This window comes from Chrysochloris asiatica, unplaced genomic scaffold, assembly GCF_000296735.1.
Source record: "Chrysochloris asiatica unplaced genomic scaffold, ChrAsi1.0 scaffold00010, whole genome shotgun sequence".
Classification (NCBI taxonomy): Eukaryota; Metazoa; Chordata; class Mammalia; order Afrosoricida; family Chrysochloridae; genus Chrysochloris; species Chrysochloris asiatica.
Window position 1 is genome coordinate 34,211,438 of NW_006408528.1, and position 12,800 is coordinate 34,224,237.

Here is a 12,800-nt window from a genome sequence, read left to right on the forward strand (position 1 = left end):
TAAGGGCCAAACATCATTTCTTTCGGTCTACCTGGAGTCAGTTTACATAACCCAGTGTATTTGTTTCCTCTTCCCACTAAAACCCCCGCCTCAAGTCAACAGGTCTCTAGGAGTATGTTAGCACAAGGTGTTGCCTCTCATTTTCTACCATCTGCCAATCTTCCAGTTACCCTTCCACTACTGGCTCCACTGTGGGCCACTGCTCACTTCCACACAGTACCTGACCTGCCCTGGAGCTCCCCAGCTGCAACTCCCCTCTTCCCCAGGAAACCACTCTGTCCACGCTGTCATCAGTGCAGGGTGACTGAGCCACAGCGTGCTTCCCTTTTCTGATCCATTCTTTTGGCTTCCGTGGCATCTTGTAAAGCAGGATGTAAAGTAGTCAAATGTTGACTTGTACTATTTAATATATTGATTTAGTTGTGCACATTTAAAAGAACCCAATAACACAAAACAACATGTTCATATGGAAAACTGAGTTTTCCTTGTGATCAAGACCATATTGGAGGGAGGGTTGAGACAACTAAAGGGAATTAGAGCAGAGGAAGGGAAGTTTCCAGTTTCCCCCCCACCCCAAGTACATGATACATGATTACATCCACAGGTCAAGGGAAAATTCTCTAAATCAAGGGAAAATTGTATCCATCCTGGGGATCCATCTCAGTGCCCTGCCTTGCTTCCTAGTGTCTATGCCTCTTGAGAGAGAAACTCCTTCTCCAGACCTCCACCCATGTCAAATGTCCACCTTCTCCCCGATACTCCTCAGAAGGAAATGCTACGCACTGTTCACTGTGTTTGTTCTTAACCCTGGGATCTGTCTATCTCGTTTTAACAAACATCCTGGTGTTCCATCTTCATGGAAGAACTTCATCAGAGCAGTGTTGGGTAGGGCTTGGATCCCAGGGCTGGCAGCCTTTGAGAGGTCCTCCTCAGCAGTTCTACTCTGTCATATGGGGTCATTATGAGTCAAATAGATTCAGTGGCACCAAACAACAGCAACCTCAGCATGAGGTAGATTTTCCAGACGATAATTTCAATGGGTAATCTTTCCTCTCTCTCTTTCACAAATACACAAACACACTTCTGTATACCTATATTACACCAGGGGACTTTAAAAAGTTGGTGGAAAAATTCCATTATCTTTCAATTCCATTTTTCCACAAACTTTTTGAAGCCCCCTTGTATACCTCTGTAAGACAAATAGTAAATTTTAGAGTCGAATTCCTTAGTTGTGAAGAAAGCATTTTCCTGAATGTATCATAATTGGTATGGATTCACAACACAAAAAACATATTATATGCTTTTGTAGAGCTTTGTTGAAGACCTGTCTGTTTATTTTCCGGCTTCTAGAAGTTTGCCCTAGGAAAACATAATCCTAAATGGAACTATTAGAGAATAACTATTAGAGAATCAGGTTCTCATTGATTGCCACATGAAGACCAGGCAAAAGTTTAAGAGTTACACCTCATCAGCACTATAGTCTAGTTCACATGTCTAAGTAGGCATCTCTAGGCTGTCTCTGTAGGTCTGAGGGAGGCCATATCATCTGTGAGGGTCTCCCTGCATTTTGAGACTCTGAGGGGTTTTGTTCAACTACATGTGTTTTGTCATTCACCTTTGCCTCTCCTCAACTTCAGGACACCAAGTATCCTATTTCATGTGTACAATTTCACATCTCATGTGTACAAAATCATGAAATAAATTCTATATTGTTTTTGTAACTATATTCTGCATTGTTGTCTGTAATGTTAAGGCTGTTGCTTTTTTTTCAGAGATGTGAACACTTGAAGTTTTTTTTTTTTCTTAAATGTTTTATTGTGAATTATGTAGTAGTTTACATGGGAGAAGGCTGTTGATTTTAAGAATGGTACATAGTGTTTTGTTTTTCACTTCTAACAGGAAGAATTGACTACAATTTTTTAAAATTTAATTCATCAAATCTATTTTCAATTTATTATTATGAATTTAGTTAAGTTTTTTCTCTAGTAAATAGAGAGTAGCATATCCTACCCCTTTTGAGGATGAAAGAATTAAGTCACTGGAATTGTGTCATGGTTCATCTGATACCAGGGTCCTTCATTACCACAGCTGTATGGGACCATCTTGTGTTTCTGGCTGATGTGTCCTGGAAAAAGATAGCTATGTCGTTGGCAGGTGTGAGATGGCCAAGAGGAGGGATGGGTGAATCGAGCCCTTTTTCCCCAGTGACCGTCATTCTGTGCTTTGGGGCTTGTAAATCCTCAACCCCATGCCACCCTGTGACTCACTGTTCTTTTTGGAAAGTCCCTGGCTTTGTTGTACTTTGTCTCTTGGATGTGGGACCTTGGAAGTTTTGGTAAGAGCATGTTTACTTGACTCTCAAATTAAGTGTTAGACATACTTGCAGAATAAATGTATTGCTTTCTCATTCTATCTTACAAAACAGAACATTCTGTATAAATGTTGTTTGCATTATTTCTGATTAACTTCCATATCACACATTCTAAATAGGAAGTAACATCCCTAGAAATAAGTTAACCTCTAACCCTACTGTGTAACTATGATAATATTGTACTTTAGGTAAATTTCCCCTTGGAAAACAGAGTTCCTGAAAGTGTGATTGCGTGCAATTTCTCTAAATTATTCTGTGCTTTCTAGTCCCTTCTATGGTATGTAACTAGTACAGTGAGGAACCACACCTTCTGAATATTTATGTAAGCAAGGTGATTGCTTTTGACTTTGATTATATCATTTTTACAGTTCCTGTACCCCCATGTTGAAAGTCACCCTCCTTCAGAGAACTATCTGTTACTGATTTCAGAGGAGAAATGTAAGTATATCTTGGGGTGGTCATGAAGGAAACATGGTCTCCTAATGAAGTGTGGGGCATGATTGAATCTTCTAGATGTCCTCTTGCCACTGCCTAGGACCCACTGATCTTTGGTATCCATTTCAAATCCAGGATTCCAATGCAAGAACTTTTCCTTCTTACCCCCACGTGTGCCTTTAGTCTTTTGCATCCTAGAACTCCTGGCCTTTTCAATTTTCGATTGTGCCACTTGGTAGAATGTTTGTAGAAGAGTCATGCAGGCCATTTCTCTTGTTTTTAGTTCCTCTTCTTTAGGATCTTTGTCAGGGTAGATAAAGATATATGGAGAGAAGATTGGATGGAGAGAAGAAGAAGCTTTTTAGTAGCGTGAAGAATTCTATGACAGAACTTGAAGACACATACTAACTTGGTCAAATTCAGGGAGAGGCAAATCAAATTGGGACATAAAAGGTTATGCTCTTCCAAAATGCTTTGAATTTTTTTTTGGGAAAAAACAAATTTCACTGCTGGATCTCTAGTGGACTGTCATTTATGTTTGTAGGTGAAATGGCTGGTTTATATTCTAGTTGAAAGGACAGACCTAAGAGTTTAGGATTGTGTTCAGTTCCTTACACTCTTGTCTAATTGTCTGCCTCACATTTTGTCAGTAGAAACAGCAGAAGACAATTGTGGCTTCATCTATATTGATTACTGGTAGAAAGGGACCATCTACAAACTGAAGTGTTTAGGGTTTTCATAGCATGAACTTGACCCCTTTAAAACCTTCTTGTATTGTTGATACTGACGTGGGAAGTAAATGTTGGCCTTGAAATAGGCTGTAAAGGGTGGGAGAGTGGAGACAGGTCATTTAAATTTAAAGTGTGAGATTGCTGTCTGATTATTCTGTCTAGCTGTAAGATCTACATTATTTTTATAAAAATTTGAAAACTCGTTTTTTTTTTTTTCATGTAGGTTAAATTACCTTTCTGCTGTTTTTATTTTTAAGATATTGAACAATATCATATCCAAGTCATCCAAGAAGATGGAAATAAAGTGGTGAGGAGTTATAATTCCTTTTGCTTGCTTTTCCACAAAGAGCTGTATTTCTAGACTAACATAGATAAAGGTTATTGATGCATAGCATTTTCTTTATTTGACATCTTTCAAATTATAGACATACTAGTTGCAATGTGTAACACAACACAAAGATAAATGAGGAAGTTAATTATCCCCTTTGTCTTTATGTTGTTGTGGTGGTTATGTGCCATGGAGTCAGTCCTGACTCATAGTGACCCTGTACAGGGTTTCCGAGGCTGCAAATCTTTACGGGAGAGGCTAGAAGAGCATGCATTTTTGTTGTTGTTAGGGGCCATCATGGCACTTTTGCATTCATAGTGACCCCATGTGACAGAAGAGAAAAGTCCTGTAGGATTTTCTAGGCTCTAATGTAGTGGTTTTCGAAACTACCAGCTGTTCCGCGGGAGAAAGATGAGGCATTCTACTCCCGTAAAGATTCACAGCCTCGGAAACCCTGTACAGGTCGCTATGAGTCGGAACTGACTCTTAGGCACATAACAACAACAACAACAAATGTAGTGGTTACGAATTGGGCTGCAAACTGCAAGGTCAGCAGTTGGAAACTACCAGCTGTTCTGTGGGAGAAAGATGAGACTGTCTGCTCCTGTAAAGATTTACAGCCTCAGAAACCCTGTACAGGGCCGCTATGAGTCGGAACCGACTCCACAGCACAAAACAACAACAACAACACAATCGTTTTAGGAGCATATTGCCAGGTCTTTCTTCTGTGGACCCACTGTAGGTCCTAACCACTATCCTTTTGGTTAGAAGCTGCTGCTTTGGCTGCTGTAACTGTCTTCTTAGAAGCTGGTGTGGCAGCTGCCTTCTTGCCAGGGGTGACAGCTGCTTTCTTGGCAGGTGTGGCAACTACCTCTTTTGTGGGGGAAACCACCATGTTTTTTGATGTCAGTGTGGTATTCTTCTTGCCTTTTTTCTGAGGAATGACAACCTCTTCTCCACTGCTTTCTTCTTCTTCATCTTCTGACAGTTTCTCGTCCTCACTGTCTTCTACCTTCTTGCGGGGAGGAACCAGCACTTTGATTTTTCCTGTCACCATGGTGGCGGCTGGGGATGGCGATGTATGAGGAGGACTAGTGGCGCAGATGAGACCGCGGGAATCCACAGGATGTTGATAGTGGCCGCGGTGCTGAAGAGGCTGGCGCGCACACACTTGGCTACCAGCTAGAGCTCTCATATATATAGCCTTTGAACAAGCATTCCAGCAATAGTATTGCATGCTAGAAACAATCTAGAATACAAAGGTGCTATTAGAGAGTTCATGCTGATGGGCTTGCATCAAAATGTAACTGTAGTGAAGGCATGCCAAAGAGCGAATGGAAACACAGATTTGGGGAATCTTGCTGTCTTCATGGGGAGGTGAGGAAGACTTGGGACAAAGTGAATGTCTAAGTCTGGTCTTGCAGGATAGGTAGTTAAGTAATGCTGAGAGATGAACAATGGCATTAGACTCGTTGTGGAAGGCTTCAAGCTAAGCAGCCTGCCCCAAACCACATTGATTGTTGATGGTACAACTACGGTCATTACCCAGTACTCCCATTTCTAGGCCTGAGGTTTTCCTTGGCACCTAAAGCTCTATCTATGGTAGTTCAAGCTCCCCACCTGAAGAGGCCTGCCTGAGTGGGGTATGTCAAGAACAGAAAATGCCAATCTCCTATTAATCAAGCTGTTAATTTGTGGTAGATGTGACCATGCCTTCAATAGCTCCAGCCTGTCTGTTAAATTAAGTACAACAGTAAAATAGCACATTATAGACTGTTTGGAAAGAATAAGTCATGAACTGTTGCCATAAAACTTTTCTGGAAAGACTGCCTGCGTGTGTATGTGTGTGTGTATTGAGAGGAGAGAGAAACTGATAAAACTCAACTATAGAGATGTTTACATGTACTGTAAACATTGAAAATGAAAAATATCTTCTATATTTTAACATAGTTATTTATGTTGTAAAAATATTTCATCTCCTTAGGTGATTAAAAATTCTGGCCATCTCCCAAGACACAGAGTAGCTGAGGATTTTGTTTGGGCTCAGTGGGATGTGTTAGAGCAGCGACTATACTACATTAACCTGAAGGTAACAACTAGTCTTCTAGCCCTCCTTTTCAGAGGAACAGTTATTGTTTTTGGCATTTCCATGACTGTATTTACTTATCACTCTATTTTCACTGGTTGATGCAAGTCAGCAAAGGGTTGTTAAAAATAATGGAAAGGTTTTCCGTACTGTTTGTTTTCTTTTTCTTAAAACTAGAGTTTTTGTTGATTTTTGTTAGTGAGTCATTTTATAAAATACTTTTCTCTTTTAGAAATCAGAGAGTATCTTAAAATGCATCCAGTTTAATGCTGATGAGAACTTTACACTGATGGTAAGTCCAGAGACTAATGGGCCTACAGGAAATGTTCTCCTATTAGAGAACTGTTATCATAAGAGCATTTTAGCATTCTTGATGTTGTGTTAATCACTTATTGTATGAGCAAGTAAAATAGTTCTTGCCATCTCAGAGCTTCAACTTCAGAGCAAATACAAGTAATGTCAGTGATTAGAAGAGCACACACAGGAAATGTATTCATGAACTGAATGTCTGGCATTACAGAAATGAATGCTAGAGTGGAATCAGTAGAGGGCAACAGGTGTGGTCTGTAGCAGATAGATTTATATGGTTACAAGTTATTTGACCCAAAAATTCTTGTGAAGATGTTGGATTTGAGAGTAAGATAAGAAGTCAATCTTCCAGGACAAGATGACAGAGTAGGCAGACGCAACAAAGACATGGGAGACCAAGTGAGACAAATACAGATGGTGATCCTGGAACCCGGAGCTTTAGATGATAGGGCAGAGAGGATTGAGTGTCGACTAGCAGAGGAAGCTAAATATTAACTATTTAAAATACTTACTGATAAAGATCAAAGACCACAGCCTACAGTATGGATTGCGCCTCAATGTAAAGAAAACAAAAATCCTCACCACTGGAGCAATAAATAACATCATGATAAATGGAGAAAAGATTGACGTTATCAAAGACTTCATTTTGCTCTGATCAACCATCATTACTCATGGGAGCAATAGTCAAGAAATCAAACGCCATATTGCATTAGGCAAATCTACTGCACAAAACCCATTGTAAGTGTTCAAGAGCAAAGATGTCAGTTTGAAGACTAAAGCACATCTGTCCAAAGCCATGGTATTTTGAATAGCCTCATAGGCATGTGAACGTTGGACAGTGAATAAGGAAGACATAGAAGAATTGATACATTTGAGATACGGCATTTGGAGAAGCTATTAAAAGTACCAGTGACTGCTTGAAGAACAAACAAATCTGTGTTGGAAGAAGTACAACCAGAATGTGCCTTGGAAGCCAGGATGGCGAGACCAGCTCCTGGAGAGAGATATCATGCTAGGTAAAGTGGAAGGTCAGCACAAAAAGAGGAAGACACCCAATGAGATAGATTGGTTTAATGGCAACAGCAATGAGCTCAAGCTTAACGAATGTAAAGATGGCGCAGGGCCAGGGAGTGTTCGTTCTTTTATGCGTGAGGTCTCTATGAGTTGGGACTGACTCAATGGCATCTAATAACACAATAAGTGTAACCCTAAAACTGGACTAAACCTTCCTCCTAGCCCTAGCCCAACTCCTACCCCCAACACTAATTCTAGTCATAACCATAGCATTAACACTAAATGAAGTCTTAGGTCTAGCCATAGTCCTACTTCTAACTCCTTACTCCTACTCCCCACCCTCCCCCCTAAAAGGCTATAAAAAAAAGATAAGAAATCAGTGAGAGAGTATGGTTTAAATCAATAGCGGGGATCCCTTTATCTGCCAAAATTTATAATATCATTCATGGGCCAACAAAATTATTAACTTAAAAATCAGCCACTCCTCGGAAACCCTATATAGGGTTGCTATAAGTTGGAACCAACTCGATGACACTTAACAACAACAACAATGTGATGGCTGGAATTATGTTGCCTTGGCAGGGATAGACCAAATGATTTCACGGGCCTTATATGGCCCAATGGACTTTTGGTGTGGTGCTGTAGGATCAGCACTGGCCTGTAAACCATGAGGTCGGCAGTTCAAACCCACCAGCCGCTCCTTGGAAACCCTATACAGGGTTGCTATAAGTCAGAATTGACTCAGTGACATTTAACAACAATAACAAGTGAAGAACAGTATGTTATTAGTTTTCTTGACCAGGACTAATATTGAACTAAGAGTTCAGAGTGATATCAAGCAGTCACAAGAAGGATTTATATTTCTCTCTCTCTTTTTGTGTTCATTTACAAAAAGCCCCCTCTTCTAAAAATGCCAGGCTCTTCGTCCCTTACAAGGTCCTTTGTGTCTTGTAAAAGATGACCACTTCCAATTGACCTGTTATACTATGTGTTTATGATATTCAAAGTTTGCCAAGTATTAGCCTTTTAAGAAATAAATACGAGTTTGTAGAAAATTCCATTATCTTTTACTTCCATTTTTCCACGAACTTTTTGAAGCCCCTTGTATACATCAGATTGTATGTAAACTAACATATCCTCTGTTGAGACTCTTTGGGTGGAGGATAATGATAGTTCAGTGGGTTATAAATCAGCATAGCTTTATCAAGTTTACTCTGGTTTTCAAGATTATCATCACTTAATGTCATTTATTTTTGGTTTGTTTTCTCCTGATTTTTGACAGTTTGAAGCACCCTTGGACATATCATTAAACAACTCAGGATTTAAGTAAGTGACTCACAGAGTGGGATTAACTGTTACGGACACTCAGGTGGGCAAAATGATTAGATTTATAAATAACCCATGGTGTGCAGATGAAAGGTTGACTTGAAATTCTCTTTGTGTGTATCTTTTATATTTCTATTCTCGATAGGGAATAGAAATATTCTTTATTAAGTATGAACACAGGCTTTTACATGTAAAAAGTAGTCAGTTTTATTGATTTTTCTAAGTCATGTATTTCTATACAGAATCTCTATTCATTTTGATCCACGCAACTGCTCTTCTCCCAATTATTAAACAAAAGGATTTGATGAGTCAGAGTCTAAAAACCAAACATCTAAACCCTTTCCTGTTGCTGTCAACCACAATTTGTTACATATTTCACTAGTTTCATTTCATCCTGTATGAACATTTAGTTTATGCTTTTTGAAACACATGTATAATTCAGCAAAAAGTTCTAAAAACATAATTAAAAAATAAATTTATAAAATTTTATAAAAATAAAACAATCGTTTTCTTTCTACTGTCAGTGCCTTTGCCATTTACATACATGTATTTTAAAAAAATAAATGTTCTGGACTGTTTTACAGAATTTCTTTACAGAAAACAAAAGCATTTATTTTCTCAGATTTCTCAGGGATATGTCTCTACTTCTGCATCTATATTACACTTACATTTTTTTATTAGAGAATGTGCTTTTAAAATGTACCCAACAATTTTTTATCTTTTATGTTCCTAGGCTTGTCAACTTTGGATGTGATTATCTTCAAGACCAAGAGAAATTATCCAAACACCCAACTTTGTGTGTTTTTACCAATAATGCAGGTAGAACAGTAATCATCAGTATACTCAATTATACTTGAGTTCTATACAGATCTTAGTCATTGCTTTGAAAATGAAGTGTAGTAGAGTTATATTCTTACATAAGTCTTACAGACTTTCATTTGTCAAATTATCTTCTCCACAATAATACTATACATCTACTAGCTATATAAGGAGCTCTGGTAGCGTAGTGGTTATGAATTGGGCTGTGAACCTTAAGGTCAGCAGTTCGAAACTACCAGCTGTTCTGCGGGAGAAAGATGCGGCTTTCTGCTCCCGTGAAGATTTACAGCCTTGGAAACCCTGTACAGGGTCACTATGAGTCAAAACTGACTCCACGGCACATCATCACCACCACCACCAACCTCAAGGTTCAAATCAACCAGTACTTTAACTAGTAGTTTTTAGCTGGTAATAAGTTTATTAAAAGTAGTCCAAGTGGTAACTTGTTGTTAAGTGCCATTGAGTCGGTTCCAATTAGCAGCAAACCTGTGTAGGGTTTCCAAGGAGCAGCTGCTGGGTTTGAACTACCAACGTTGTGGTTAGCAGTTCTGTGCTGATTCACCACACCAGGACTACTTTTGTTTTTGATTTAATAAGGGCACCACTTTTATTTTCAGTAGCATTCCTGTAAATTAAAAAAAATGTATATATTATATGTTCAGTAACCATAACAATAATTTTACACTTAACAGGATTTTAAAAAAATGTTTTATTGTAAATTATGTGATAGTTTACATGTTTACATGAGAGAACTTTAGTTTTACATTCATTCCATCCTATATCATTTCATTGCCATGGTTCCAATCCCCTTCATGTATCATCAACCGATCAAAGGGTATATCCTAGAAACCTGTCCCCTCCCCCCCACTTCCACCCCCAAGGCTTCGGCCCACAGGCCCTCTCCCTCTCTGGATTCAAAGTCCCCATCTGCTTCATCACTCCACGTCATCATCTCTGTCTCCATCTCAGGGATCTCTGGTTCTCTGGGTAGGGTCCTGCTCTCAGCTCTTCTCCGTTGATGGTCCTAGAGACCTCCGCTCCTAGACTGGAGAAATAATCGCTCCCTTCCTTGCTATAAAACGTCTACCTTTGCACTTCCAACCCTCATAATCAGTCCTGATAACCATTATTCACTACAGTATCACGAGTTACCCATCTGTATTTCATTTCATTAGCTCCACCTAGACAGATTGGATAGTACTCACTGGAGATTCTGCCTTCCTCCATGCCCCCAAGCTCTAGGTTCCCTGTTGAAAGCTTGTAAGCCAGTCACTTCTTGCCTTTGTAGAACAGGATTGTTTTTATGTCTGATAAAATAATTCTTTTTTATAGTTTTATATTTTCAAGATTTTATGATAAAATGTACCTTTAACAATACATTACAGTTTTAAATGTCATTAAAATGATCACACATGATAAATATAACAGCATACTTATATAACAGACTCCTTAGGGAAACATTTCTTTTTTTAAACCATGATTTTTCAATAAAATAAGTGATATTATAAAGGAGGAAACATTGAGACCATGGAAGTAGAGCAATAATTGAATTCACACACTTAGTTATTATTAACTCTGGTATTAGAAACCTGGTTTCCAGACATTGACATTTTGTCAAATTCCTCTCTACCTTTGGAATCTTTTAGTTCAGCCAGTAACATAAATACTAGCATTAGAATATAAGTATGGGTTCAAAGAAGATGTCCTCACTGTGGCACCATCTTCTAAAAATAATGTGTAGTTTTACACACTGAAGGAGGTAGGAAGGCTGCAGCGATGAGCTAAGCAGGTAAGCGAAGATGGCCAGGGCTCATTTGGAAACTTATGCTTGGAGCAGTCCTTTGACTTTTGGCCAAGATCCTCAGCAACCTGAATGTGGGTGGACATTGCCTCACACATGATGTTTGCTCTTATTGCAACATACATTAGATCACATTAGCCTCTAAATCCAGATAAACAAGATTGGAAACTTTTGTGAAATCAATAACATGTTTTAATACCCCAGAGTCCATAACTATTGGTAATAACTAGAAGACAAGCTAGGTTAGAGGGCATGGTGGTACATCTGTTAGGAGAATCTCATGAAGCTTTGGACACTTCTCTAGATTTCCAGGTCTTATATTATTTCCCATCCTTCAATAGGGCACCATAGTCCAGTGCAGATAGTGTGTGCTGAACAGTTGTTGAATTGAAATTTCTTAGCAACTTGTTGATAGACCATATCTAAATTTTGGGAATAGATTTATGAGGTCAGATCAGGGGGTCTTATAAAGAAATAGAAGTCAGGTTAAATGCATTAGGAAACTTTTTTTTTTTTTTTTTTTTAAACTCTACTAAATATTTCTTTCCTTCCAGGAAGCTTGTGTGTATGCTATAGTCCGAAGTTTGACACTGGGGATCAAATCACATACTCAGTGTTTTACTTTCATAAAGGTACTTTTCTTTGCTCTTATTTCTTGCTTACTTTCGCAAAATCAAGTTTTTGAATTAGTAGCAAATTAGCAGCTAGATTTAAAAATCTTGTTTCCTTGCAACTGATTTTATCAGTCCATTCTATGCCTTCCACTAATCGAGATGAGTATAGATGTTTTGATGATGAAAATTTGCTAAAGAAATTCAGCAAATGGTGAATATTAACTGAGCTTAAAGTATTTTATGTACTGTATTTTTTGATCCAGGTCTACTTCTTTTTCTTGGCCTATGGATATATTTGCACACTGTGTTTGCTTTTTTCTTTATTATTATTATTATTACTAATTGAAATATCTCTATAGATTTAATTTACAAAATCTCATAGGATTTTAACTGAAAGTATCCATTATCTCAGTATCTATTGACACATATGTGGCCTGAGAAATTAATGTGCCAGGCTGAGGAACAAGAAAAACAATGGCCAGTGTTTTCTAGATCTGTGATCAGCTACAGCTTGCCGCTTAGTTATTTTTTTGTCTGTACCAGAGCTAAAGAATTTTGTCTGTTTAGTTCCTTGAAATTAGTATTTGGATGGTACATACTATGGATGGAGTTAAATTTTTTAAAAGATAGATTTTGGTCAATACACCTATTCCTCCCTTGTCAACTATCTTGTTATCTGTCATTTTTTCATTTACAATAATAAGAAACAATCTATCTGACTATTTTGCACATTAACAACATATGTCTGGGAGTAATGAATGCCGAGGTGTGAGACCAGATAACATTGGCTGTGATGGTTAAGGTTGTGTGTCAAATTGATTGGGCCATGTAATTTGGTTGTTATGGAATGACATAATGAGGGCATCAAATCAGTTCATTCTGGTTTGACCTTCTGGTGAGAATTCACTTTTATAACCCCTGATATGGAGTTCTGGTGTGGTGTTATAGGATAAAGCACTGGACTGC

At 38.4% G+C, this 12,800-nt stretch overlaps 1 protein-coding gene across 1 annotated transcript in view; it reads left to right on the forward strand.

Moving 5' to 3' along the window:
• Positions 1-12,800, forward strand: part of GSAP (gamma-secretase activating protein) — an 87,507-nt gene that overhangs the window by 22,703 nt on the left and 52,004 nt on the right. Inside the window, exons 7-13 of the mRNA XM_006834400.1 lie at positions 2,740-2,809; positions 3,795-3,844; positions 5,850-5,954; positions 6,184-6,243; positions 8,557-8,600; positions 9,334-9,419; positions 11,775-11,852. Of these exons, the coding sequence (XP_006834463.1) occupies positions 2,740-2,809; positions 3,795-3,844; positions 5,850-5,954; positions 6,184-6,243; positions 8,557-8,600; positions 9,334-9,419; positions 11,775-11,852 (493 nt within the window). The remainder of the gene's footprint in view (positions 1-2,739; positions 2,810-3,794; positions 3,845-5,849; positions 5,955-6,183; positions 6,244-8,556; positions 8,601-9,333; positions 9,420-11,774; positions 11,853-12,800) is intronic.